Here is a 26589-nt window from a genome sequence, read left to right on the forward strand (position 1 = left end):
TCACGCTCTAGTTCACTTCAGTGCAACTTATAGGTCGCTTTTATACTTGGAAAATACCCGTGGGAAGGCCTTGTACCCTTCAGAAGTGTCGCGACGTTAAAGCCGACTTAACCCACGAAGCTGCGAGAACAATGGCATCCTAGTTACGCCACTTCTTGCGACACGGCTCTGGGACCTGCTGAACTCTCTAGATGGCTTGTTACGTTTCTGCATATCCGTAACAGTAATTTATGAGCTGTAAAATATCACACAAGTGAAAATAACTATAAACATATCCATGACTTGGTCTTTAAACAATCTTCACTAGTGATTAGAGTATATACGATTTTTTTTTTTTTGGAAACGATAAGTCCAGTTTCTTACATTTGGTGTTTCGTAATAACATATTCAAAGATAATAAACAGACTTTGTGTCCAGAAGAAGTCCGGGAGTGAAAATTCTATTTCTTGTGGATTATCCCAACTAAATAATTTTGGCAAGTTCAATATCGTCTCATTTTTGACTTAGTATATAATTTATTGAATTCTCCAGTTACCTCGTGAATTACCTGGTGGCAGGGGCGAAAATCTGTAACGGGGTTAAGATTTTGGAAGCACAAGTTAGCCCCCTCCGTAAGGGTGTTGTTTTTTTAATGCATGAAGGCCTAAGTCAAACTTCGTAATTTACGCCCATGTCTGGTGAAATCATTTGTGACGAAACCTAAGATGCACGAGAACTACCGGGCTAAGTTTACAGGGATGGGGCATAGCGTGGATTAGGACATAGAGTGCACTACCGAGCCTTAAAAGCTGTGATGTGGCGTGAAATGCACGCGATGGGTTTTGGGAAAAGGAGAGGCCTGAGGCAACGCGGTGAATCAAAGGTCTGAGCTCAGGACGGTAATGGCTTCGTGCGCCGCATTCGCTGGGCGCTTGGGGTTTTTTTAATGGCGCGCGGAAATATAGTCGCAAGGTGGACTGCTTCCTCTTGGGGGCCGGGCGGCGGGTGTTTATTAAGGTGCTTATTAAGGGTCGCGTTCCTCTCTCGCCGCATGCCGCTCTCCCTCCCCGCACTTACCCTATCTCCCCCCACCCAGACGCGGGAGGGGTGGAAGCAGTGGAGGGGAAGGTCCGTCTCGCGCATACGCAGATGCGGCGAGGCGCCGCCGCGCGCAGTTTGAGCCGGCCAGGGTCGCCCGGCAGCCGGCAGTCAGTCGGTCTCCCGCGGCGGCAGCGGAAGGTCGTGTGAATTGGGACGGTCGCTCTACCGCCGACGTGCGCCGTCTTTGACCCGCGGACATCGGTTTTGGCAGTCAAGAGAATAGACCCCTTCACGTAGGCTCGAGCCGGCGTGAACAATTATCACATGGTACCCTTGTCCAGTCTCTCAACACTCACGAGGAACACTGTTTTATCATAATACCTCTACAAAATAAAATTGAATTTTGGCCTACAATTTTAAAGACTACGCAAAGTTAAACTAATCAAATAAAACAATATAGTGTTTCTTTTTATTCTTGTAGGCCTACTTCTACAATAACTTACCTCAATAACTTAAGATACAAAAATTCCGTTCGTATTTCTGAGGTCTCCATGATTTAAATTTCTCATATCTTGAGAGGTTTTTCCAATATATTTGTTATTTTCAAACTTTTGTAAGGAGGATTCACGCAACTGAAAGGGAAAAAAAAGTTTTTAGCAGTTCAGTACGCGAAGAAACGAAATTGGATTTGGAGGATCAAATTTAAAGTGAATGTTTGTTCAAGTTTTGCGCTCACAAGTGAAAATTTTTGGAAAAATAAATTTGAAGCTACGTCCGCACTACAGGCGTGACGTAATTCAAACGAGGAAACGTTTCACGCTTTGAGAACCTCGCGAAGATATCGTAAAGTTTAATCGAGTTCACCGACTTGAATTCGTTGACAGCGTCTACAGGAAGAATACGGGCTGACGTTGTCAGGTGTGCAAGGCTGCGCGTCCTCTCTTGACCGCGACGGGACGCCGGACAAGGTTATGCCGGGAGACGTTGAAGACGTCTCGACGACGAGGTGGTCCGTTCTGACGGAGATGGACGCGGGTATCCGGGCGCCACTCCGGCAGAAGCCGACGAGCTCCGGACTGGGCTAGGTGCGTCGTGCCCATCGGCGCCGCGATGGAGGGCTACCTCTCGCTGGAGACGGACCTGGCGTCGACGACGGCCGCGGTGGTGACCCTGCTGATGGACGAGGAGGCGACCGCGCGCGCCGACGACGGCGCCACCGGGTTCCCCTACTGGGACAACACGACGGGCGTCGAGGCGTACGACGTGTTCACCCCGCCGCCCAAGCGCGACTCCCTGCTGATCGTGGTCCCGGTGACGATCCTCTACACCGTCATCTTCTTCACCGGCGTCGTCGGCAACTTCGTGACGTGCGTGGTGATCGCGCGCAACAAGCACATGCACACGGCCACCAACTACTACCTGTTCAGCCTCGCCGTGTCCGACCTGCTGCTGCTGGTGTCGGGCCTCCCCCAGGAGATGTACTCCATCTGGTCGCACTACCCGTACATCTTCGGCGAGATGTTCTGCGTGCTGCGGGGCTTCGCCGCCGAGACGTCGACCAACGCGTCGGTGCTGACCATCACGGCGTTCACGGTGGAGCGCTACGTGGCCATCTGCCACCCGTTCCTGTCGCACACCATGTCGCGGCTGTCGCGCGCCGTCAAGTTCGTCGTCGGCATCTGGCTGGTGGCGATGGCCTCCGCCGTGCCGCTCGCCATGCAGCTGGGGCTGGTGCGCGACCCGCGACACGACGAGCTGGTGCAGTGCAGCGTGGCGCGCGAGCTCTTCCGCAACGCCTTCGAGGTGTCCACGTTCCTGTTCTTCGTGGCGCCCATGACGCTCATCACGGTGCTGTACGCGCTCATCGGCCTGCGGCTGCGGCGCTCCGGGCTGCAGCGCGGCTCGGGCTCGTTCGGCAAGAAGCGGGCCACAGCCGCCTCCGCCTCAGCGTCATCGCGCGCCGACCTCGCCGCCAAGCGCAGCTGCAGCGGCCGCCACCAGCCGGGCCAGTCCAAGAAGGTGCTCAAGATGCTGGGTGAGTGCTCGCTCCTCCCACTGCTCATTGCAGGGGGCCTTGTTGCCGGGCATGCTCAAACAGCACCCAGGTAGGAGCATCATCTAACAATATTCATTTCTTAGTTCTAAGGAAACTTAACTGATGGACGCCATCTGGGTTTCCACAATTTTTTTTAAAAATGATATTAACATACAAATTACTATCTCTATTTGACCATACCTAAAAATTAACGGAGTGTTTAGTTGTTAATTAAACAATTACTCCTAAAAATAAATACTTTTTATACAGTTTAAAAATCATATCCGGCCCTGGGCGTGTTCTCGAATGCTTTTTTTTTACGTAAACAGAAAACCATTCGGATACCTCGAGAAGTTTTTAAAAACGCGTAGTTTTTTCCGAAGCTCCGCATGCCGCGTGTCCCTTTTAACCGCCGTGCGTGAAGTGAGCGAACCGGCCTGGCGCTGATGTTCAAATTGGCCACACGCACCAGCAGCCAGATAGAAAATACACTTCCAAATTAATTTTTATTTATTTTACAAACTAAACAGGGATATTCATGAAAAATTACAAATACATGTAAATTTGTACATTCGCATGAAAGAAAACTGTATCACTACAAAATAGCGTTCGCAGTAATAATGGGTTCGGATTTTTACCCGTGAATTTATTATTTGTGCTTTGTGTTGTCCCAGTACCTCCTATAGTTAAAGCTATTTCTAAACCGGTCCCTGAATAGTATTAAATGCGCACATTAATAAGCATGATACAACATAATAAAGTCAATTATTGAATATTAGATTATATTTTCCGTGGTTTAACAAAAAAAATATGCTCGAATGAAACATCAATTTAAATATTAAATTATGTGGCAATTTTCGTAAGAAATACTCAGTATTATCTCAAAAAACTTATTTCATATTTGCCAAAATTAACATAGTCATATTATGTACAAATTTACAATATCATTCTTGTAGTAAAAGGCGTTAGTAAAAAATGTCCCAGTTTGAATGTTATATTTAATTGAGACTATTAACAACAAATCATACATTAAATTGAAGGTAAACTAATTTAGTTGTTCTTACAAATATTCAATATGTGTACCTTTAGTTATACGGTACACATCCAACCTAAGGATCAATTCTTCTCACACTTTGGTTAACACGTTCGGAGTAATGGAAGCAATAGCCTCTTCAATTCTGTGTCTCGACTCTCAAAAAGCATTAGGTATTAGCGGAACATAGACACGACCTTTTATAAAGCCCCAAAAGGAAAAAAAAATCGCATGGCGTTGTGTCAAGTGAACGTGGAGACCAGCGAAAAAACTCTGTCGTCTCGACCATTACGACCAATCCAACGGCCAGGGACTTCGACGTTCAACCACTCTCGTACAAAGAGATTCCAATGGGGAGGGGCTCCATCCTGTTGCCAAATAAAGTTTAGAGTTTCACCCTCTGCTAATTGGGGAAATTACTTACAAAAATCACCATTTCGCTGCTAGCGATAAAAACAACAAAGCATAGTAATCGCGCATGCGCTTATCTAAAACTGATTGAGTTACTCTTTAATCTTGACCTTGAACCAACCCTTTACAACGCTTACAGTTGTTACTATTAAACTTGTTTAAATGATACATTATTTTATGGACATATGAACTGTATTATAAACCATTTCTTTGCAACTAGTTTCCAAAGGAATCTTTTGTAAAAGTACAGACATTTTATTTTCTGTGTATTAGAATTGGGGTAAGGAACCGGCCTTGGTGTTCAGTGACGAACCAACCAAGCGCTGGCCTGGAGTGGATCCTGGGAACCACGCACGACTGGAAATCAAATGGCGGGACCAGGGCTAGATCCAAGGTCACCTGAAATCCCAGTCCAGCGTCTTACCTCTCCGTTAACATTCTCTGTGAAAATTTTCATACCTCACCTACCTAACTACTGCAGGCCTTTCGTTAAAATGTGTTCGTGCCCCGCCATTTTGGATTCAGAAATTATTATTTTTTATTTGTAACATCTTAGCTCTCGGTATGCTGCATTTGGTACGAGTGTTTTCAGAATGGAACGGAAATATGTAACCACGGTGCTGCCATCTGTGGCGGATGGCGTGAACCAAAGCACACAAAGCCAAAGGGAAAGTTTATGGGATAATCTGTTTAGTTAATTTCAACAAGATAGGCAGTATTATGTAAAAATTACTTGTCAAAAAAATAAGTCCAAAGCCGGGTTTTTTTGTATTTTGTCAAGACTTTTTCGCTTTTATCGCAGCCGTTTTATTACATAGTTCAAATTTTGGTCTGCAAATCGAATGTTTCGATAGTCGAGTAGCTGCTCCAGCGGCGAATTCTAACAGCTGGTGCGGAAACTACGTGTGATTCGCGTCAAGAAATCTAATTGTAAACCAGTTAGTTTTTTTTACGCTCGACAATTTTTTAAAGAATTATACGTTAAATTGCGTGTCCGAGGCCTGAGTTTCGTGTTATAAGTGGATTTACAAAATAAGAACCACGAATTTTCTTGCTACCTAGGTTACAGGTTATACATCACTGGCGAGTACCGAAAGTAAGTCTTAATTATTGGAACGACAGTTCATGAAGAGCCCGTCACATCTGGGAGATACATACAGATTGCAGAGCTTGAGAAGAAATCACGTGTTTTGAAAACTGCTCAAGATATCCGAATAGTGTGTTCAGATGAAAAGCTTTCAAGAAATCTTCTCAGGGCGGATGAGTGGTTCTGTTTACGTTTTTTTTTAAACTCATATTTCTAGACGCGTGTTTAGAAAGTAATCTCTGGACATAAAACGACAAGTACAGATTATTGAAAACACTGACGGGGCTTGCGCCAAAACTGTATCTTCATTTATCCGCCACAAAATGTTATGGTTGCCGTAGTTGCCCTGTGCATGACGAGAAGACTGCGCGCAGGTCCAGAGCTTTGAGCTTAGAGGGGATACCGCATTAGAAGCACCGGCGAGCGTCGCCCTTACAATCCCGTAACACACAAATTAAGCCCCTTGACTAGATGGGCTCCTTTATATACTTCCAAGCCTTTATAACGCTGTTTCCGTCTGGATTAAATTACCAGACTCCGGGCTGTAGCCACCATGCCGGTAATAATTTGACGCAGGCGGCTGAAGATGACGTAATAATTACTCGCTTAATTACTCCACGCCATGAATGTTATCTTCAACAAGTTTCCAAAACAGGTGCATTCCGATATTGCCCCTTCCCCTCCCTTTCACGCGGTAGAACAAGAAGAAATATTTCAGTGGTTTGTGCCGCAAATATCAGAGTTTGTGCTAGTCTGATTAATGATATCTTTGTTGAGTTTAGGGTGGGGCCGGTTCCATGCACCCTATCAGAACTACTTCCTGTGGTTTGTCAAGCCATAGATTTAATACTTCATCTATACTGCAATCCGCAACCAAATTTTCCTACGTACATATTTTTCCTTACTGTTTCTCCAGGAAAAGAGAAAAGGCATGTCACCAGATACCACTTGCAGCTATGATCCAAACAATTATTGAAATCGATATTAATGACGTCATGCAGGAAAACTAAGCATTAGCTATGGAATATGAAACGACATTAATTTCATCTGTTCGAAAATCCCTTTTTTTAATGCAGCATTTTCTTTGTATTTTCCCAAATAATTCGTTGTAGAATTCGTAGCATTTTTATTGTACTTTTAAAAAAAATATTTTTTGGTCACTGTTTTCAAAAAATTTGTAACCTGAAAAAAAAATTACTCTGCTCTGGTGCACACTAGAAAAAACATAAGCAGATTAATTAAAACGTTTGCTACGCAAGAGCCAGTCATAATGTGAGGATGCTGTTATTGAAAGTGTGATAGTCTATCTTGTATTCATCCATTCCGGTACGAGTTCACGCTGAACACCCACAAATTATTAAGTGGCATACCAAGATTTTTTTTTTTTGCTTTTATGATCATTCAGTATTACGACTGGTCGTAATTAAAGTCAAAAGAGTCCAAATAAAAGCAAACCAGAGATCGCCACAAAATTTTCCACGGTCTTGATTGAGCAAGGAGCTATTCCAGATTTTTTCTGGAGTGATTTCGGATTACTCTTCTGGCGTTTGCAAGCGTCTCTCGTGAAAACCAGCAACGATATTATTACTTAATCAGAGACCCAGAAATTTCGCGGATTCTTTTGGTCACCAGTTAAACTGAAATCCGTTTACCTAAGCATTGCTTTAGTGATAGGTTCGCAATTGTTCTGCCTCTCCCCTCTACGACTGTAGGCCTGCCAGTCAACTACCAACTGGCAGTAAAGAGGCCAAATCATATCGACCCGTCAAAAATAATGACAGGTTCTGCATCATAAACCAGCCTATATGGAAGCATATGAGGTTACAATGTACATAGAACTGTGAATTTGAGCCTGGAATTGTTAACCAAAGGGAGTTTTAAGGGGGAAGACTTCTAGCCTTCGGGTGGAATTCCAATTGCAAGTGGAAATTTCAAGTTCAAGTTCAAGCGTTCAGGGGGTTTATACCTCTCCATTTATCAATCTAAAATTTCTTGATACTACTTTCAATAAATATTCCGTACTAAAGGTTTTGGTTTCACATGGCAGAGGACTTAGCTTTGGCTACTTTTTGAAGCTTACACTAATGAAGTTAGTATGATTATCATGATAGTTGAAATCGCCTTAGTGAAAGTTTAATTAGTTTTCTCGCGGTGCTTACAGACTAGAGCCTGTTAGTAAATATGTCGTTGCAACCAAGTATATAAGGTTTGGGAGATATGATTTATGATTTGACATGAAAAAAAATTGGAATAAATAGTTCAAAATTATAATTATGGCAAAAATGTGGTAAAATCCAAGTGATTTTAAAACAATTATTTCAATATATTGTTCTTCGTTCGATATTGAAAATTTGCTTTATTTAACGTAAAAACCACACATGTAGTCGCTATAAATTTGTTCCTATATACAATATGACCACAGTGGTAGTCTTTCTCCAAAATGTATTCAATATTTACAGGAAATCATTCACAGGAGAATCTATTTGTAGCAGCCATCCACTTCAAACTCCAGGCTCTCCATCAAGTTACGTAGTTACTATGCTTTAACGAAGCCAAATATCCAATATATTAGAATGAAAAATAATATTTAGACTTAAAAAATACTGGAACCAATATAATTTATGTTGGTCTTTCTTTCCTATATTTCCATAATAATACTTGTAGCTTTTCACTTTATATTCTGTTATTGGTTCGTGATATGTAGAGTTCTTTGCGAATTATAATACTGTATGGTGGCAGAGAAATAAATAAAAGAATTGGTGGAAAGAAGGGACGAGAATAAAGCTACAGCAATAAGGCTTTACCTACGACTTACCGGTATGTCCATAAGCCCTAAATGACTGGATCTTAGAAACTATATTGTGATTTGAACCACTTGATTGTCGACTAGGTGCTCATAAATTTTTCGCCACGCCAGCGATCTGAGTAGAACCAAAACCTTCGCCACAGGAGCGTGAATCTTTTACTTTATTTTCTGGGAAAGAAAATAAAGGGGGTTTGGCCTATGAGGTCTTAACATTAAGTTTAATTACAGCATTTTGAGCACTTAAATGTGACAGTGGTTTTTGGAATCCTTCAGAATGGGTGTGTGAGTGATCGCATTTTGCGGAATTAAACATTTTTTTTTGGGAAGGAGGGTCAATAGGGCATGCAATAAAAAAAATTGCATAAGGGAAATAATTATTTATGAAAAAATAATTGTTGAACAATATTTTATGAAGATTAGCTGTAAATGTTCTCTAAATACAGGGCCTTACTCCCTTTTTTTCAGATACGCCCTTGAACAGTTCAAAAAACACACACGCCAGAATCCCTTACGTCTGGATTGGCAGAACTTTCTCGATCGAGCGTGTTTACTACCGTTGTGAATCGATGCCTCGTGACCTTGAACAGGTCGTATACAGTCGAGTCTCCTCGCCTTCCCTTCTCTTTCTAGGCTTCACCTCGGTCAGCACTTGGTAGCTCTGTTGCCAAACTTTAAAAATCGGGAAGCTTACATTTCATTGAACCTCGATCAGTCCCAAACATATCCGAGGTTAGCCAATAGCTCTTGCAACTTCTGTGTCCGAAATAAAAACATGTTTGCATTCATTTTTACATTTTCAAGTTTTTAAAGTATTTATGTTGCTGACCTGATCTGCCCAGACCAAAATAATTATTTTTACAATTTGCCCAGACGTGCGATACCTTACCCTCCTGGGGAAATAAAATGATTTAATTTTTGCGAAAGTTTTATTTTTAAACAGAGCTAGCTACGAAAAAAGATCGAGAATGGATAAACTAGGATTATTTGAGAGTATGAATGGAAGTAAATGAATCAAAATCTTGGACGTCCATCACACAACATTGTGTTTTTGTGTGTCAGACTTCTTTGGAAAGTAGATATGAGATCGCATAATTTTTATGTTCGGTTCTGCCATTTGTTTCGTAGTTATTGGGTTTCTAGGTTCTTCGTCGAAGGCATATGTAAAAAAAAATCAGTTGTTTTATCGCCTAGTGTTTATGTTGGCACATGCTAATCAAATATTGAAAGTCCTTTAAAATTTAAAAAGTTGTAATAAATGTTTTGTGTCGAAGTTAAAGAGCTTAAACCGGTAATGGTCAATGGTAATGTTTATTATGACGAAAGGCGAATGTACACATGAGCAGAGCTTAAATCAACAGTTAACTCATTAATGGTAGCTTCTCAGTATTTACGTTTCAGTCTGCCCATACATATGCGTAATTTTGCTATACACACATACATACATACATACACACACACAGCTGCCACGCTGTAGCCGTAGCGAAATATATTGCAACCCGAGATAACATCTTCAACGCATAAGTGGTGAAAATAATGTTAGATCAGTTTTCATACTTGACATCAATCGCGTATGGGGCAATATATTTTCCTGAATAAAAAGTCAATAATAAGATATAGATAAAAAAAAGTATAGTTTGTATGGATTCGTTTAATGCCATTTTTAGAATGGTAACAAAAATGTGGTAATTATATACGCTTACGTTTTGGTTTTGATCTCTAATAAGCTTCTTTTTTTATAGGGGATAGTTAAATTCATGGAAATCACAATAACTGTACAGAAAGATTCAACTAAAATAAACTAAGACTTTTTAATTGATCCAGATAACACGTTATTCCTACAAACTACTTCGGACTCCGTGTTCCTGGTTATGTTATTAACAGGTAAACATGCACGTGAAAGAAAAAAAAGACAAGTTTTCAGTTGTATACTGAACTATTCTTTAAGATTTTGTTTACATCTCATTACGATTCTTGTTAAGTTCGTGAATCCATATTAAGTAAACTGATGATCCGTTAATTCACGATATTTTGTAACTCTTGATTTCGTAAATTTAAGGTGAAATATTTCTTCGGAGCAGAGAATGAAGGTACTTTATTCCTTGTTAAATATTTGACAGTGTTATGTTTGAATGTTGTTATTTTCCCCTTCGCACGCGCTCATTGTCCCCGCCGGAGGCTAGTTCATGCACGGAGAATGGGGACTGCTACCTGAGAGACAAGGCACGTAGACCTGGATATCATTGTGCAGGGGGAGCGGGGAAATGTATGAAGAGGAAGATGGGGTTATTACCGTGAGTAAACTCTCGCAAGGGGCAGTAGTGCCAGCCCAGCACCCTCCAGATAAGCCCTTTCACTATAATCTGCTGCGGAACATCGATCCGCTGGCCGGGATGGCCGTTGGATCAGAAGGGTGGGGGGGAGGGGTTTCGGACATTAGCCACCGGACAGAACAGAACCACGAGTCCCTTCCACCCACACGTTGTATGTCGGAGCCTTAATCTCAGAAATCACACAAAGGAAATCACTGAGAAACAAAATACATTTTAGAACTAATATTTCTTCTTCTTCTTCTTCTCCTCTTTCTTATAAGAAAATGAAATAAAAGGGATAGTGCTCTAACTTAAAAACTAGAGTCGGGATCATTTGGCGGATTCGCTTTCGCGGCAGGGCTACACTTGTCTATTTGTAATCATGACTTCTTTGGTCGATAACGAGGTCACATCCTTTGGCATGTTCCACGTGTCTGGATAACCACTTCTTCTCCTTGTTTATAACTGACTCAGGGTCGTCGAGAGCGTTTCAAGCGCACTTCAGTCTCATCATCAACGTGAAACGGAAGTATATGTTCTTCAAGTCTACTTTGCTACCCAATGAATCGACCAAATATCTACAGCTCTACTCGTAAATTAATTCGAAAGTGGCTAACCGTTTTAAGTACCATGAATGGTACTTCCTAAATAGTGAATTTCACACGTTCACATAATCAGATTTTACAGTATGTGATACACTAATCAAGCATATTTCATTATTTTTTATGTGTAACATCTTAGCTCTCAGTATACGGCATTTGGTAGGAGTAATTTCGTGAGTGGAATGGAAGTCTCATGGAACGGAAATGTGTAACCACGGTGCTGCCATCTGTAGCGGATCGCGCGAACCAAAGCTCGCAGAGACAAAGGGAAAACATTTATAGTTTTAACTTTTTAAAGAACTTTAAACAAGGTAAAAAGTATTTTCAAAAAATTGTTTTCAAAAATCAGGCCCAAAGCCGGTGTTTAGTATTTCTTCAAGTCTTAGTCGCTTTTGTCGGAGCCGTTTCATTATTAGTTTAATCTTTAGCTCTGCAAATCGAATGATTCGATAATCGACGTGGCTGCTATGATAACAAATTTTAGCGGCGGATGCGGAAACTACGTGTTATTCGCATCAAAAAATTGTAGTTTAAAACACTACTAGCTGCCCGACCCGGCTTCGCACGGCTATACTAATGGAAAAAAATTAAGCCACATCTCCCATTTACAGTAATGGTAAATAATAAAAAAATAGTGAAAATTTATTACAATGTTGTACAATGTACCGTAGAGAAAATGAATAGCACCGATGGTTTCCCGACTCGTGCACGCAACGTACAACTAATGTACCCGTACTTCGCTACGGCAGTCTACAGGCAGATCACTCTTGCGCCGCTCATTATACATGCCCCTCCTTGTGGGTAAGCCACTGCCGCCTACCCACAACTGCCCGTTGCCATGGAGACGCAGAATGCATGAACAATGCAAAATCCTGTTCTCATGCTGACAAAGTACCCACTGTTGCCTGGTTTTAACCACCCATGGGATCTAATTTTCGGAAAATTCATCCTGCGTAACATAAGGAACATTACTGTGAAGTTTCAAGTCTGTAAAACATATATACTTGAAAAAAAAGGGCAAATTTTGATATTTAAAGTACCCGCAAAATTTCAACGGTGATGAGGACTGCACTAACAATGAAATAGTCGTTGCCATAGAGACGAATGAAGCATCAACAAAGCAACAGCCGTTGCCGTGGTGATTTCCTACCAAAAACTGGACATTTTGATATATTTCGCCCCCGAAACTCCCCTTGGGATCGGATTCCCGCAGAATCCGTTCTTAGTGAGCGTCTACATCACAAAATGAGTAACTATGCTAAATTTCAAGTCAATCGGGTGTACAGTTTTAGAGATCTCGTGATGAGTGAGTCAGTGAGTGTTATTTCGCTTATATATATAGGGTAAATGTGGGAGAGATGCCTCAGTGGGAGAGATGCCCCAGACTGTCTACTTCGTAATCCTCCCACCAGGGGCAAGGTCTGACTATCAGCGCGTGTTCCTGCCAGTTGGTACTCAACGAGCCAGGAGAAAATACGTACATGTTTTGTGTGTGTTTGTTAATTTCGCTCCAAAAAGGTAAGAATAAATGTTATGTGTATGGTGTTATAATATTGTGTGCGTGCTGGATGCATGTTTCGTAGACAAGAGACCTAAAACCTGTATTTTTTGAATGTGAGGTGAAAGTATGTTCACTGCAGAGTACTTAACTTCTGTCGCAGTCATATTACTGTAGACACACAATTTAAATTCACGTGGGGCATCTCTCCCACACAAAAGGAGAGATGCCCCAGTTGACTATGGGAGAGTCGCCCTGAATATACCTAGGCTATGCTAGAAAATTGTGTAGTTTATCCCCGGTAATAAAAGATTCTCATGACAGCTGTGTTACTTCTCAGCGTTTTGAACATTATTTCCGTGTGAGAATATGGGAGAGTGGGTTCAAAAAAATTGCTTGAGTGTTTTTTTTTATTTATCTGCACCGTTTTGAACTGTAATCAGGAGTGGCAAACGATCACAATACTAAGCTACTTATCTTTGTTAAGTACGTCTGCAATTTCATCACTTTCTTAGAGGAACGGAGGAGTTAGTGATAAAAGGAGGTGGGTGAACAAGAAACAGAGATAAAATAGCTTGTATTGAAGGTACCGATTTAAACATGTCGGTACACCTAGGCGAATAATGTTTTTATATTGAGTAATATTCTTAACACGATGCGAAATTTAAATCATAAATTGAAAACATTTAAATGCACGTTCCTTCCAGAACCCCTCTTTTTTCCTATTTAACACTACCAAAATTTCCCATTAAAAAAGAAATTTACCTGACATTGTTTGAACTCGTATTAACGATCTATTGGACAACAGGTATCCCAAATAGGTTACTGAATATTCACAAAAATATTTTAACAGTGCAGTGAAGCAAGTTAGTAGGAGGGAAATAAACAAACTTCATCATCTACAAGCCCTATTGTTGTATTGTTAATGAATACAACAAACATTTTATTTTTGTGTATTTAATTTTTGTGTTTTTTACTTGTATGGGAAAATTAAGAATGATAAGGCATCTAGTGCGTGGCAACAATGTTAATAGGCAATAGGAAATAAACTTCTAGCGCCTGCGGCATTGTCAACACACACTTCGTACGTGTACTGCATGTTGTATCTAACCCTCTCCAACGCATTTGTTTCTAAATTGGACTTTTAGTAAGGATCCCTAATGTTACTGATAATATAATATAGCCTATAGCCTTCCTAGATAAATGTACTATCCAACACTGAAAGAATTTTTCAAATCGGACCAGTGGTTCCTGAGATTAGTGCATTCAAACAAACAAACAAACAAACTCTTCAGCTTTATAATATTAGTATAGATTTGCGTACATTTATCACGCTCGGCGTTATTTTATTGATTTCTACGTTTAAGTTCGTGTGTGAGTTTCATACTGAGTTTACTCGCAACACGAGAAAGCATGGATTTTCATGTTACTGAGGTTAGATGTTCACACATCACTGGCGAGTACTGAATGACTAGCTCAATTTTTTTCTTCTCTCCAAAAGCCAATGGTATTAAAGAAATAATGCTGTTGACGGAGCGGGTTTACACGTGGTTGAAGATCTTATAACTTCGTCTGAACAGAAAGTTCTTACATTGAATCAAGAATATATATATATATATAAAGCCGTGACGCTAGCTCATCTTCGTCAAAGATTTCCGTATTTCGCAAAAGAAAATATACCTTGGGTATCAGTCTTCTACCACTTCTTCTTTCTTCTTCTTCTTCCTTATTCTTCGTCTTTGCGCGATAAGGCCGCCATGGACTGCGCGCTGCTTTGAAAGATTGCCTTCATTCCAGTCTGTTCCCTGCACGTTTCTCCCATCTTTCCAGTATTCCTGCCTGTCAAATGATTGAATGAACTGAGGCTTTACTTTTTCGTTGAAAACGATGTCATTAGAGAATATGTCAGGTTTCTTTGTCACGAATTTCTTTCACGATTTGTGCGAGCTATCGCTGTCGTTGCAGAATGTATTATTTTTTTAAGTTACCTATTGCATCACCTCTTGCAACCACTCGCAAAAAGATCTTGATGATACTATAAGTGTGGAATATAAAATGTAAACCTTTATAAAATATCAACTAATTTATTGTATTATTTATTGTAGAACATAAAAGTAATTGATTGGTTTCAACTATTTTACCACACATACATATACATATCTGACTACATGATGTGTATGTAGTTATATAAATGTTGTGCTATACATTTATGATGGAAGTAGGAAAAAATCTGGTTTTAATTGATTTAATTCAATAAAAAATTGTTACGTTATAATATTACAAACACTGAATATGCTTTGAAACATAAATTTAAAGTAATGTTTTCACGTAATGACAAACATATCATCGCCTTTCTGTCTGATACATTTTCTGCCATTTGAGCCTGAACTGTATTTTGCATTTGATACCAACACACACAGAAACAAAAATATATATTAAAAAAAAATTGTTTTGGTTGGATGCATCTGTTACCAAAATATAAGATGGCATAAAATTTTATTTCAATAATTTACTCTAAAAAAGTAAAAACAAAAAAAAATTAAAATTTTGGAATTTGGAAGGCGTCTCAATTGAAATGCACATAAGTTTCGGAACGAGAATTAAGGCATTCGCAGATTTTAATATAACCTTAAAAGCAAGGTTATTAATACACCAGGTGGTATTTACCAGCGATTTAATAGTATCCTGTGAAGAAATTGGTGAAATCATTAGAAAACGAAATTCCATGGTGATTTTTTTTAGTGGAACCATGTTGAAATGAAGGAGTAGCTGGACTGGAATGCGAACCCATGTCCATCCGAATGCTGAGTGTTTTGTACTGCTTGGCCTCACTTAGTCACAGAGACGTAAAAATTATCACAACTTTATGATCAAGGACAGTGCCAATTAAAAGTTAATAATCATTGCTTACGTAAGGCTAGCATAGGTGCAAATTAATTCAAAAAAATTATTTTGCTAATTTTTTATCTTTGTTGTAATATTTGCATTGCGTATGTATTTGTTTTAATTTTTATATGTTTTAAAATTGTTACCGCATTAGGTTTTAACGCCCCCATGAAATTGCTTTTATTTTTATATTGATATTTAACAATATGAGATAACAAACTCTTATTTAAAACGCAACATGTAATTCTGTGAGCGTAACGCTCTAAAGCCAATAAGTGTCGAAACAAACTATAACACACCATTGAAAAAAGTTTGCACTACCTGGATTTATTTATAAAATGTGGCCGAATGGTAACAGTGGATACGAGGTACACATTTAACAACATAAAAGCACGCACATTACTGTACAAACCTACAAATAGAAAACTTAAAAAAAGTGTGCGTGTACTTATGTACGAGTGTTAGAAGTTATTCTTTCATGGCATAATAAAACTACCTTTATTTTGCATGCAAATAACTAACGCACATAAAATAATAAAATGACTGGAGTGATATTATAAATCTGGATGGTAAAGTATAAATTCAATCAAACAAAAAAATTAAATATATACTCAGTTTTCAATATTTATTTAAACAAATTTATAAAATTAATTATTTAATTCAATAAAATAATCTAGAATAAAATAATCTAAAATAATCTAGTCTTAATAATAAAATAATAATAAAATAATCTAGTCTTAATTAAAAATATAATCAATAAATATGCTGAATATTTATTTAAATTTATGATTTTTTATTATTTAATAAATAATATAATAATATATAATTTTCATGCAAAAAATTAATACATAGGAGGAAATAAACACTAATATATAAATACACTTAAAAAGTTTATAAACACAATGTCTATCACCAATGTTCACAATAAATAAATGTTTTTAATGATATGGACCACTATTCAATATCAGTCACTAAAGAATTTTATTTAAAAGCACATATATAATTTTAATTTGTATGTAGCTTTTTTTCATACTGTGAAAATTTCGTTTTATGGTCTGCGCGCATCGTAAAACAATAACTCTCATTTACTTTTTTTAATAACGTGCCTTAAGAAGTATAACTTCAAAAATATGGAAAGAGTTCGTATTGCTCTTGCAAAATAACTAGATGGTTTCAGAACTTTTTTGAGCGGCGTATATCGGATGGGAAACGATCCTGAGGCCTTGAAAGGTTATCGCGTGGCTAGAATTGTAGGCTGGAGCCCAACACCGTAGTTTGACTCGGGACTGTTTGAGACACTGGAGTCAGCGTTCAGCTGTTTCGGAACCGACCTCGGCCAGATCGCAGGCTCCCTGGGTTTCCCTGAGGGGTCCCAGAAATGTGACAAGACTTGGACAGGCGCCTCGCGATACTCTCGGGAAGGGGCATCCTCTAAATCAACCACAGGTTGGCCGAATGGGGTAAGGGGAAACGAATGGCAAAGATACTAGGATGGGGCATTCTCTGAGTCAACCACAGGTAGGCCGAATGGGCTAAGGGGAAACGAACGGCAAAGATGCTAGGATGGGGCATCCTCTGAGTCAACCACAGGTTGGCCGAATGGGCTAAGGGGAAACGAACGGCAAAGATTCTAGGATGGGGCATCCTCTGAGTCAACCACAGGTTGGCCGAATAGGCTAAGGGGAAACGAACGGCAAAGATTCTAGGATGGGGCATCCTCTGAGTCAACCACAGGTTGGCCGAATGAGCTAAGGGGAAACGAACGGCAAAGATGCTAGGATAGGGCATCTTCTGAGTCAACCACAGGTTGGCCGAATGGGGTAAGGGGAAACGAACGGCAAAGATGCTAGGATGGGGCATCTTTTGAGTCAACCACAGGTTGGCCGAATGGGCTAAGGGGAAACGAACGGCAAAGATGCTAGGATAGGGCATCTTCTGAGTCAACCACAGGTTGGCCGAATGGGCTAAGGGGAAACGAACGGCAAAGATGCTAGGATAGGGCATCTTCTGAGTCAACCACAGGTTGGCCGAATGGGCTAAGGGGAAACGAACGGCAAAGATGCTAGGATAGGGCATCTTCTGAGTCAACCACAGGTTGGCCGAATGGGGTAAGGGGAAACGAACGGCAAAGATGCTAGGATGGGGCATCTTTTGAGTCAACCACAGGTTGGCCGAATTAGCTAAGGGGAAACGAACGGCAAAGATGCTAGGATAGGGCATCTTCTGAGTCAACCACAGGTTGGCCGAATGGGCTAAGGGGAAACGAACGGCAAAGATGCTAGGATAGGGCATCTTCTGAGTCAACCACAGGTTGGCCGAATGGGCTAAGGGGAAACGAACGGCAATGATGCTGGCATAGATTGCCTCGGCCTCTCATCTATAGCTCTTCACCCCACACCTTCATGTCGCGATGAAATGGCCAGTTTCCCTTGTGGCTCTTGGGAGGTCGTGACAGTCGTTTCTCAGCCCACGAGGGAGTAGACACCGTCAAACCCGACACGTTAAACAAGAACATGCGTCTTGTACGCTGGTTGCTCGTATCTTTGGAGGCCTCGTCGCTTCAACTATTTCGTGTGCATAACTGTACGACGTACAGCTTCAACTTTATTTCAAGGTGCAAACTATTTCCTTTATTTTTTTACAGCATTCTATGATTTTGAATTATGGAAGTTAATAAGTAACATAGTTGTGCGTCGATGTGTGTTGATATGCGACATAACTTGATTTGCGTTTAATTGTGTGTCGATGTGGATCGTACTAGAGATATCTTAAGTGCGCACGAGACCCTGCCGTAACAGTGATAAGTAAATACGAACGTATGTTGCATGCGGCGATTTTAAAACGTTTCTGTTTTTATGACCTTTATTTCTAAAAATATGCATGCATTTGAAGCACTGATTTTACCACGTATGTATTCAAGGCGCTGCCCTGTGAAAGTGATGAAAGAACGGTTTCTCCACGGTTAAAATGGCACATTTTTCCTTCAAGCAGACTGTATCATCCCATCTTGACTCTCTTTAACGACAGCGCTTCGCAAACGACCGGTGAAGAGGCAATTTCGTTACCGATAATCCGGTAACAGTCTCGCTTCGCTAGGCTGGGCTTGTTACTGAAATGATGGACAGTATGTGATGATCCTCGAGGAATTTTTTTTATAAGGATCCACAGCTAATATATATATTTTTTCAAGATTTTTTCAATATAAAAAAGTCTTGCCATCGTGTCGAGTATTTTTTTCTTCTCTTTTGCAATTTTTTTTTTGCGTGGATACTTGCTTAATTTATAATTATTCTCAATTTGAGTTACAGTAAAAAATAAAAACAAACAATAAACTCAACCATAGATAGTTCCGTCTGTACAAATGACATACATATATGTCAAGCATTCGTAAACTATATTATTTTTATGAACATTTATTATTGCTTTAGACGAGTGACGAATCAACAAAAAAATTAATCGACAAGACAACACAATTACACAAAAAAAAGACAAAACGACTCCACCCTAGAAATTCAACGGAGACCCTAGCAATCAAATAGTCGTAGAACAAATTCCAGAGGCAAATACGATAGAACAGAAATCAGCTACATCCATGAAAAGTCTTATGTTAGGATACCAAATCCTTGTTTCTGTTAAAATTTTATGGATGTTAGATATGATTATTTTTTAAAAAAATTGCGTTGGCCTGTAGTTTGAGGATTTTATTTTACGCGTCTTGAGAAAATAATAATCTATCTAAATTTTAATTCATACAGTCTATATTGTCATACAACTTAAATATAATAAGCACTTCAGGTTGTGCGGTAAAATTGCAAGTAGCAATCACCAAATTTATTTCATTCCTTTCTTAGAATCTGGGTGAATCGCAGCCTGCAGCCTGTATTTTGAAACGGCACGCCCACGTTTATGCGACCTAGGCGCGCAAATTTACAGGGAAAAACCTCCACGTCAAGTGGCTTGGTTTGCTGCTAAGTGTTTAAAGCGCTCATATTAACATAAAGCGTTGTTGGAGGACGTAAAAGGTTGATTTAACACATCCGGCGTGAGATTTAGTTCTGAATCATTCGCGCTGTAATGAGCACCAGGTTTTCCCCTTTGCAGCCCGTTCGGGCGTCGCTCCGGCAGTTCTTCCCGGCACTTGCACAACTCATTTATTCCGCGCGGCCGCAAATAAGCAGCCGTTACGCTCAGTTAACGTCGTGGCAAGGACGTGCGACCAATTAAATCGCACGTTTATTAATAAAGAAGTTCGCAAGGGTTTCGCAACCATTGTCAGTAGTAGGCTGCGTTGCATTCAGGGCTTCAGCCGCGACTGGATGTTCACTCGCCACCGACGTTTCGGTGCACATTCCAGTCACCATCTTCAGGGTTCCAACAGTTGAAACAGCTACCTGTTAGCCAACTACTTGAAAGAACCTATAGCCTACCTATCATGGGCGTAGTCAGGATATGTCGGGGAGGGTGCTAAATGAAGCTATAACAAGAATAAAGTTTTTGATAGTTTTTTTTTTAATCTGAGGGGAGTGGCAGGGAATGTCCCTCTCACCCCACTCCCTTTTCCACCAGAAAAGCGGCTTGTCCGGTGTTCCTCCCGCAGAAAATTTTTCAACTTTAATATGCATTTTATGACAGTAGTATACAATAGCCGGACCGAGGACAGGGTTCAGGGTGTGGATTGAAGATTGTCGGTCCGCCAACTTGGATTTGTGACGTCACGGCGGCAAAAATTCCTCAAAATTCCTCAAAAATGACTCAAAATGACTCAAAAATTCCCGTTATAAGAAAAAATTTCCCGTTTTATTCCGTAAAAATCCCAGCGGCTAGAAATGTCCTAGAAGAGGCTTAAGCATCCTTAACTCAAGCCTCAGTTAAGCCTCTATCAGGATGTGACCTTGACCTTTGAAACTGACCTTGACCCCGACGGCCATTTTGGATCCGCCATCTTGGATGACGTAATTTTGTTTTCTCGAAAATTCCGGCATTGTGTTATCCGCCATTTTGAATTATGACGTCACTTTGCAATTTCCGTTACGGTCGCCATATTAAACTTTTTTATTATCCGATTTTAATGGAAAAAAAATTTAAAATTCATAAAAAAAATTAAATAATAACATTTTAATAAATTATTAATACAAAATATACTTTTACGACACGGAGCTCGGAGTCCTCCGTTCGAACCCGGTGAGGGCAAAAAAAAAATGGCGACCGATCCTTCCCTCAGTGGACGCAGGCAGACTGACTCCCACCACTTTTTTTAAAGCATATATATCGGCACCTAGTATGAAGTCATGTCCACCATCTTGTCTTCATTGCTGGAGACCACCATCTTGTTTTCGCCCGCTAGAGTGCGCTGACGCCATGTTAGTTGAATTCTCACCCGCTAGAGTGCAGTAATCATTTATTATTACTAAGGTGCCCGCCATCTTGAAATTTGGACGCCATCTTGAAAATCCGTAATTATTTAGCTAGAAATTCGGGAAAAATTCCAAAATTCATTAAATAAATCACTCATTAATTTACATATTGATTCGATCCGCTCCTGTCCTCGGTTCGATACCCGATCGATGCAATAATGTTTATTTTTATGTAAAAAATATTAATTTCAATTAACCATGTTCAACAATCGTAAAGAGACTCTAAATCCTCTACGAACATCATCCTATCAGACATCAAGACCACCATATTGAAAATCTGTAATTTTAATGCTAGAGATTCAGGAAAAATTTCAAAATTCATTAACTAAATGTGTAATCTATATACTGATTGAACAGATCGACTAAGTTCCTTGGTTCGATCCCTGGCAGATAAAAAAAAACAACTTTGATTTTAAAAAAGTACCACTAAAGTGGTAGGTTTGAGAAAATAAAAACACCGCAAATTCTTTTAAAAATTTTTATTACATAAATTCTACACTACTACAAGTACAAAAAAACACTGACAAATTACTAAAGCCTTTTTGGATTCCTCGATTCAAACTGTCTTCTTAATGGACGAAGTAAGTCTTTTACATGACTTAAAATGTCTATCCGTTCCGTTCATCACCGCAGCCAGAGACGGACGGAAGTTCATATCACTTATATAGTCTCATTAGACGATACAACACACGAGTCAAATCAATAACCATGTTCATTATACTTCTCGGAGCATTTTTATAATGTCGATGTAAGCTATCGAGACGTGAAATTAGTTTATTGCACTTATTGCACTGAAATTGTATTCTTTGAACATTATTAGAACAACCGCTTCTTTCATGTCTGCGAGCATTTGAGGTGATAGTAAATGATGCACCACAGTATTTGCACTGATGCGAAGTACGCTCTTCATTAATTGAAGTATTCAATGCTGATGAAACTTCAACTGATGGTGGAACCGCACATATCGAAGTCTCCTCCAGTGTTGTCGCCGTGGTTGTCAACGGAATCTGCTCCTTCTCCGTCGTAGCTGTCGTCAAGGTTCCCATAGTCGACGGTACAACCTCCATCGAGTTCGACGTTAACGTCGGTAAAGATGCCATCGAGGTCTCAAGAACAGCTAATTGACACGACTTATGCACCAGAAGAATCAAACTAGGCGATCCTTACACCGCCAACGTCAGTAACAAACCGAGCGTCCTGTTGTCTAGGACTCGCTTATATACATGAACCGGATGGAATAATAATACGCTAGTCAAATCAAGAACAATTTACTAAAATACTAGAGTCAAAACAACATTAAAAATAGAAGCACCATCAACAAAAAGGAAGCACATTTGAAAGCACCATCATCAAAAAGGAAGCACATTTGGAAGCACCATCATCAAAAAGGAAGCACATTTGGAAGCACCATCATCAAAAAGGCAGCACATTTGGAAGCACCAACAACGAAAAGGCTGCACCATCAACAAAAAGGAAGCACATTTGGAAGCACCGACAACGAAATGGCAGCACATTTGGAAGTACCGTCAACGAAAATACAGCCCATTTTGAAGCACCGACAACGATAAGACAGCACATTTGGAAACACCGACAACGAAAAGGCAGCACCATCATCGAAAAGGCAGCACATTTGTCATTAGCACCAATATTCATTGGCTCCATTATTCATTGGTTCCATCAGTATATTTATTCCATCAGTCTAGTGACTCCATCAGTCATTGGCTCCTACAGTCATAGGCTCCAACTGTCTTTAGTATCATCAACTCCAAATATATTCGGCTAGAATTCTACGAGTCTAAGAGACTGTGAGGCCACAAGGCTACGAGTCTTAAAAAATCAAGCTGGTTACGAGTTATTCATGACCGCGAGATTGCATGACTAAACGAGCGCTTGGCTACGAAACTACATTTCTATGAAGCTACATGGATACAAGTCTACTCGGCTCCAACACGCAATGTACACACAGTACACACAGGAAACGGAACGTACACACAGTACACACAGGAAACGGAACGTACACACAGGAAACGGAACGTACACACAGTACACACAGGAAACTGAACGTACACACAGTACACACAGGAAACTGAACGTACACATAGTACACACAGGAAACTGAACGTACACACAGTACACACAGGAAACTGAACGTACACACAGTACACACAGGAAACGGAACGTACACACAGTACACACAGGAAACTGAACGTACACACAGTACACACAGGAAACGGAACGTACACACAGTAAACACAGGAAACAGAACGTACACACAGGAAACGGAACGTACACACAGTACACACAGGAAACTGAACGTACACACAGTACACACACAGGAAACTGAACGTACACACAGGAAACGGAACGTACACACAGTACACAAAGGAAATGGAACGTACACACAGTACACACAGGAAACGGAACGTACACACAGTACACACAGGAAACAAAACGTACACACAGTACACACAGGAAACGAAACGTATACACACAGTACACACAGAAAACGTAACGTACACACAGTACACACAGGAAACAGAACGTACACAAAGTACACACAGGAAACAGAACGTACACACAGGAAACGAAACGTAGACCCAGTACACACAGGAAAGGAAACGTATACACACATTACACACAGGAAACGGAATGATCACACATACATTAGCGGAAACACACAGGCTTAGTTGGAAATCAGAATACAAGAAATAAAAACATTAAATTTTTACTTTCAATATTTAAATACTTCTCAACATTACACAAATACAAGTAAAAGAAGCCATTATTGTATGTAGCCAGTTTTCCTCAGTTCCTTGAGTATGAAGGATATTTCTTTGATGCACGAATAGTTTCCTGCACAAAGCGAGCCATGTAGAAGTCTTAGCCGGTCAACCAATATGTTTGGATCTTTCCATGATGTGTAATCAATCTCTTCTACCACCATCTTACTTGCTTGTTTATTATTAATACTGTTAATATCACAATCGTCCCAGTGATCATAATAAGCATTATCAGATTTATTTATTATAACACGAAGTTTCCATTGTTGCGGTCTCAGGACATCGCCACATTCTTCGATGTTGTCAGCTTTAGGTGCTTCATCACAGTCTATGCCTTTGTCAACAGCCTCAGAGTCACTGTAACAATCACTGTAGAAGACATCCTCTTCACCCAGATTACCGTATGAATTCGCTATCGATGATGTCGAAGTGTCTTCATCGTCTTCATGCTTCCTTTTTAGGAGTCCATCATTTTTACAAAGAATGGAGGATCTACTGAATATAGGCTTGAATGTATTCTCACTTGTCACGGTGTTGATACTTCCATTAGTTTCAGTCTTCCCGAAGCCATTAGCATCCTTCAATTTATGTTCTTCCTCACGATCGGGTGAGCTAATACCATCACGCTCAGGACAAGGAAAATTATTGTCGTAATGCAGATCACTCTTCTTTAGTCTAGTGGATCCATCGGTGTCCTCTATGCCGTAAGTAGTTTTGACTTTACATGTTCTACCATGTCTTTTTAAGCTGTCAATTCGTGTTAACAACCTGCTACAACGATTACAGCTTAACATGTTGCGTAGTGGGTTTCTAGCACAATCATTCTTCTCATGATGTCTAGCATTCCTTCTCATGGCAAAATCCTTGCCACAGTATCTTCAGCGGCTTCCTTCCGATTCAGCTGCAGATAACAAACCACGATCCATGGTAGCTTCTGTGACTAATGTTAGATACAAACTGTTAGTTTTCTCCAATTGGAACCATTTCTTAAATAGAGTTTTTGAAATATTTCATCACCGAGAGTTAAGTTATCTAATGCAAAGAAAATTGATGCAAGTAGTTCTGGCTGTCGTCAACAGATGTCGCCACGCGTTGCTTGCAGGTAAATAATATCTATTTCATTAATGTGGGATGCGGAACGCTCACTATCGATCGCAAAGGGAGGTTGGCTTCGATAGTATCCAAGGAGAAAAAAGTTCGTCCTTCCTGCTAGTGCTTCTCAGATTTCTCACGGTCCGCCATCTTGGATTGCTACGTCACGGCGGCCACCTTGGATGGGTGTGACCTTGACCTTTGACCAAAACCGCAGGAATGATCGCAAGCACACGGAGAAAACCATCATAATATTGGCAAGAATAATCAGGAGCACACGGAGAAAACCGCCACAAGTTTTCTTTGATATCATGAAAATACAAAAAAAAATTATAAAAAATTAAAAATAAAAACGAAAAAAAAATTCAAACATTCTGGCTTGTACTAGAACTCTATCTTTGCTCAACAATGAGAAGTTCACAAGCTAGCAGAATGTTTGAATTTTTTTTTTCGTTTTTATTTTTAATTTTTTATAATTTTTTTTTGTATTTTCATGATATCAAAGAAAACTTGTGGTGGTTTTCTCCGTGTGCTCCTGATTATTCTTGCCAATATTATGATGGTTTTCTCCGTGTGCTTGCGATCATTCCTGCGGTTTTGGTCAAAGGTCAAGGTCACACCCATCCAAGGTGGCCGCCATGACGTCGCAATCCAAGATGGCGGACCGTGAGAAATCTGAGAAGCACTAGCAGGAAGGACGAACTTTTTTCTCCTTGGATACTATCGAAGCCAACCTCCCTTTGCGATCGATAGTGAGCGTTCCGCATCCCACATTAATGAAATAGATATTATTTACCTGCAAGCAACACATGGCGACATCTGTTGACGACAGCCAGAACTACTTGAATCAATTTGCTTCGCATTAGATAACTTAACTCTCGCTGATAAATTATTTCAAAAACTCTATTTAAGAAATGGTTCCAATTGGAGAAAACTGACAGTTTGTATCTAACATTAGTCACAGAAGCTACCATGGATCGTGGTTTGTTATCTGCAGCTGAATCGGAAGGAAGCCGCTGTAGATACTGTGGCAAGGATTTTGCCATGAGAAGGAATGCTAGACGTCATGAGAAGAATAATTGTGCTAGAAACCCACTACGCAACATGTTAAGCTGTAATCGTTGTAGCAGGTTGTTAACACGAATTGACAGCTTAAAAAGACATGGTAGAACATGTAAAGTCAAGACTACTTACGGCATAGAGGACACCGATGGATCCACTAGACTAAAGAAGAGTGATCTGCATTACGACAATAATTTTCCTTGTCCTGAGCGTGATGGTATTAGCTCACCCGATCGTGAGGAAGAACATAAATTGAAGGATGCTAATGGCTTCGGGAAGACTGAAAGTAATGGAACTATCAACACCGTGAAAAGTGAGAATACATTCAAGCCTATATTCAGTAGATCCTACATTCTTTGTAAAAATGATGGACTCCTAAAAAGGAAGCATGAAGACGATGAAGACACTTCGACATCATCGATAGCGAATTCATACGGTAATCTGGGTAAAGAGGATGTCTTCTACTGTGATTGTTACAGTGACTCTGAGGCTGTTGACAAAGGCATAGACTGTGATGAAGCACCTAGAGCTGACAAGATCGAAGAATGTGGCGA

General features: G+C 40.1%; 1 protein-coding gene across 1 annotated transcript in view; it reads left to right on the top strand.

Annotated features, from left to right (window-relative positions):
- Window positions 1-1174: 1174 nt before the first annotated feature.
- Window positions 1175-26589, top strand: part of LOC134542896 (pyrokinin-1 receptor-like) — a 353606-nt gene continuing 328191 nt past the window's right edge. The window contains exon 1 of the mRNA XM_063387481.1: window positions 1175-3055. Within this exon, the coding sequence (XP_063243551.1) occupies window positions 2131-3055 (925 nt within the window). The 5' untranslated portion in view covers window positions 1175-2130. The remainder of the gene's footprint in view (window positions 3056-26589) is intronic.

This window comes from Bacillus rossius (assembly GCF_032445375.1).
Source record: "Bacillus rossius redtenbacheri isolate Brsri chromosome 9 unlocalized genomic scaffold, Brsri_v3 Brsri_v3_scf9_2, whole genome shotgun sequence".
Lineage (NCBI taxonomy): Eukaryota > Metazoa > Arthropoda > Insecta > Phasmatodea > Bacillidae > Bacillus > Bacillus rossius.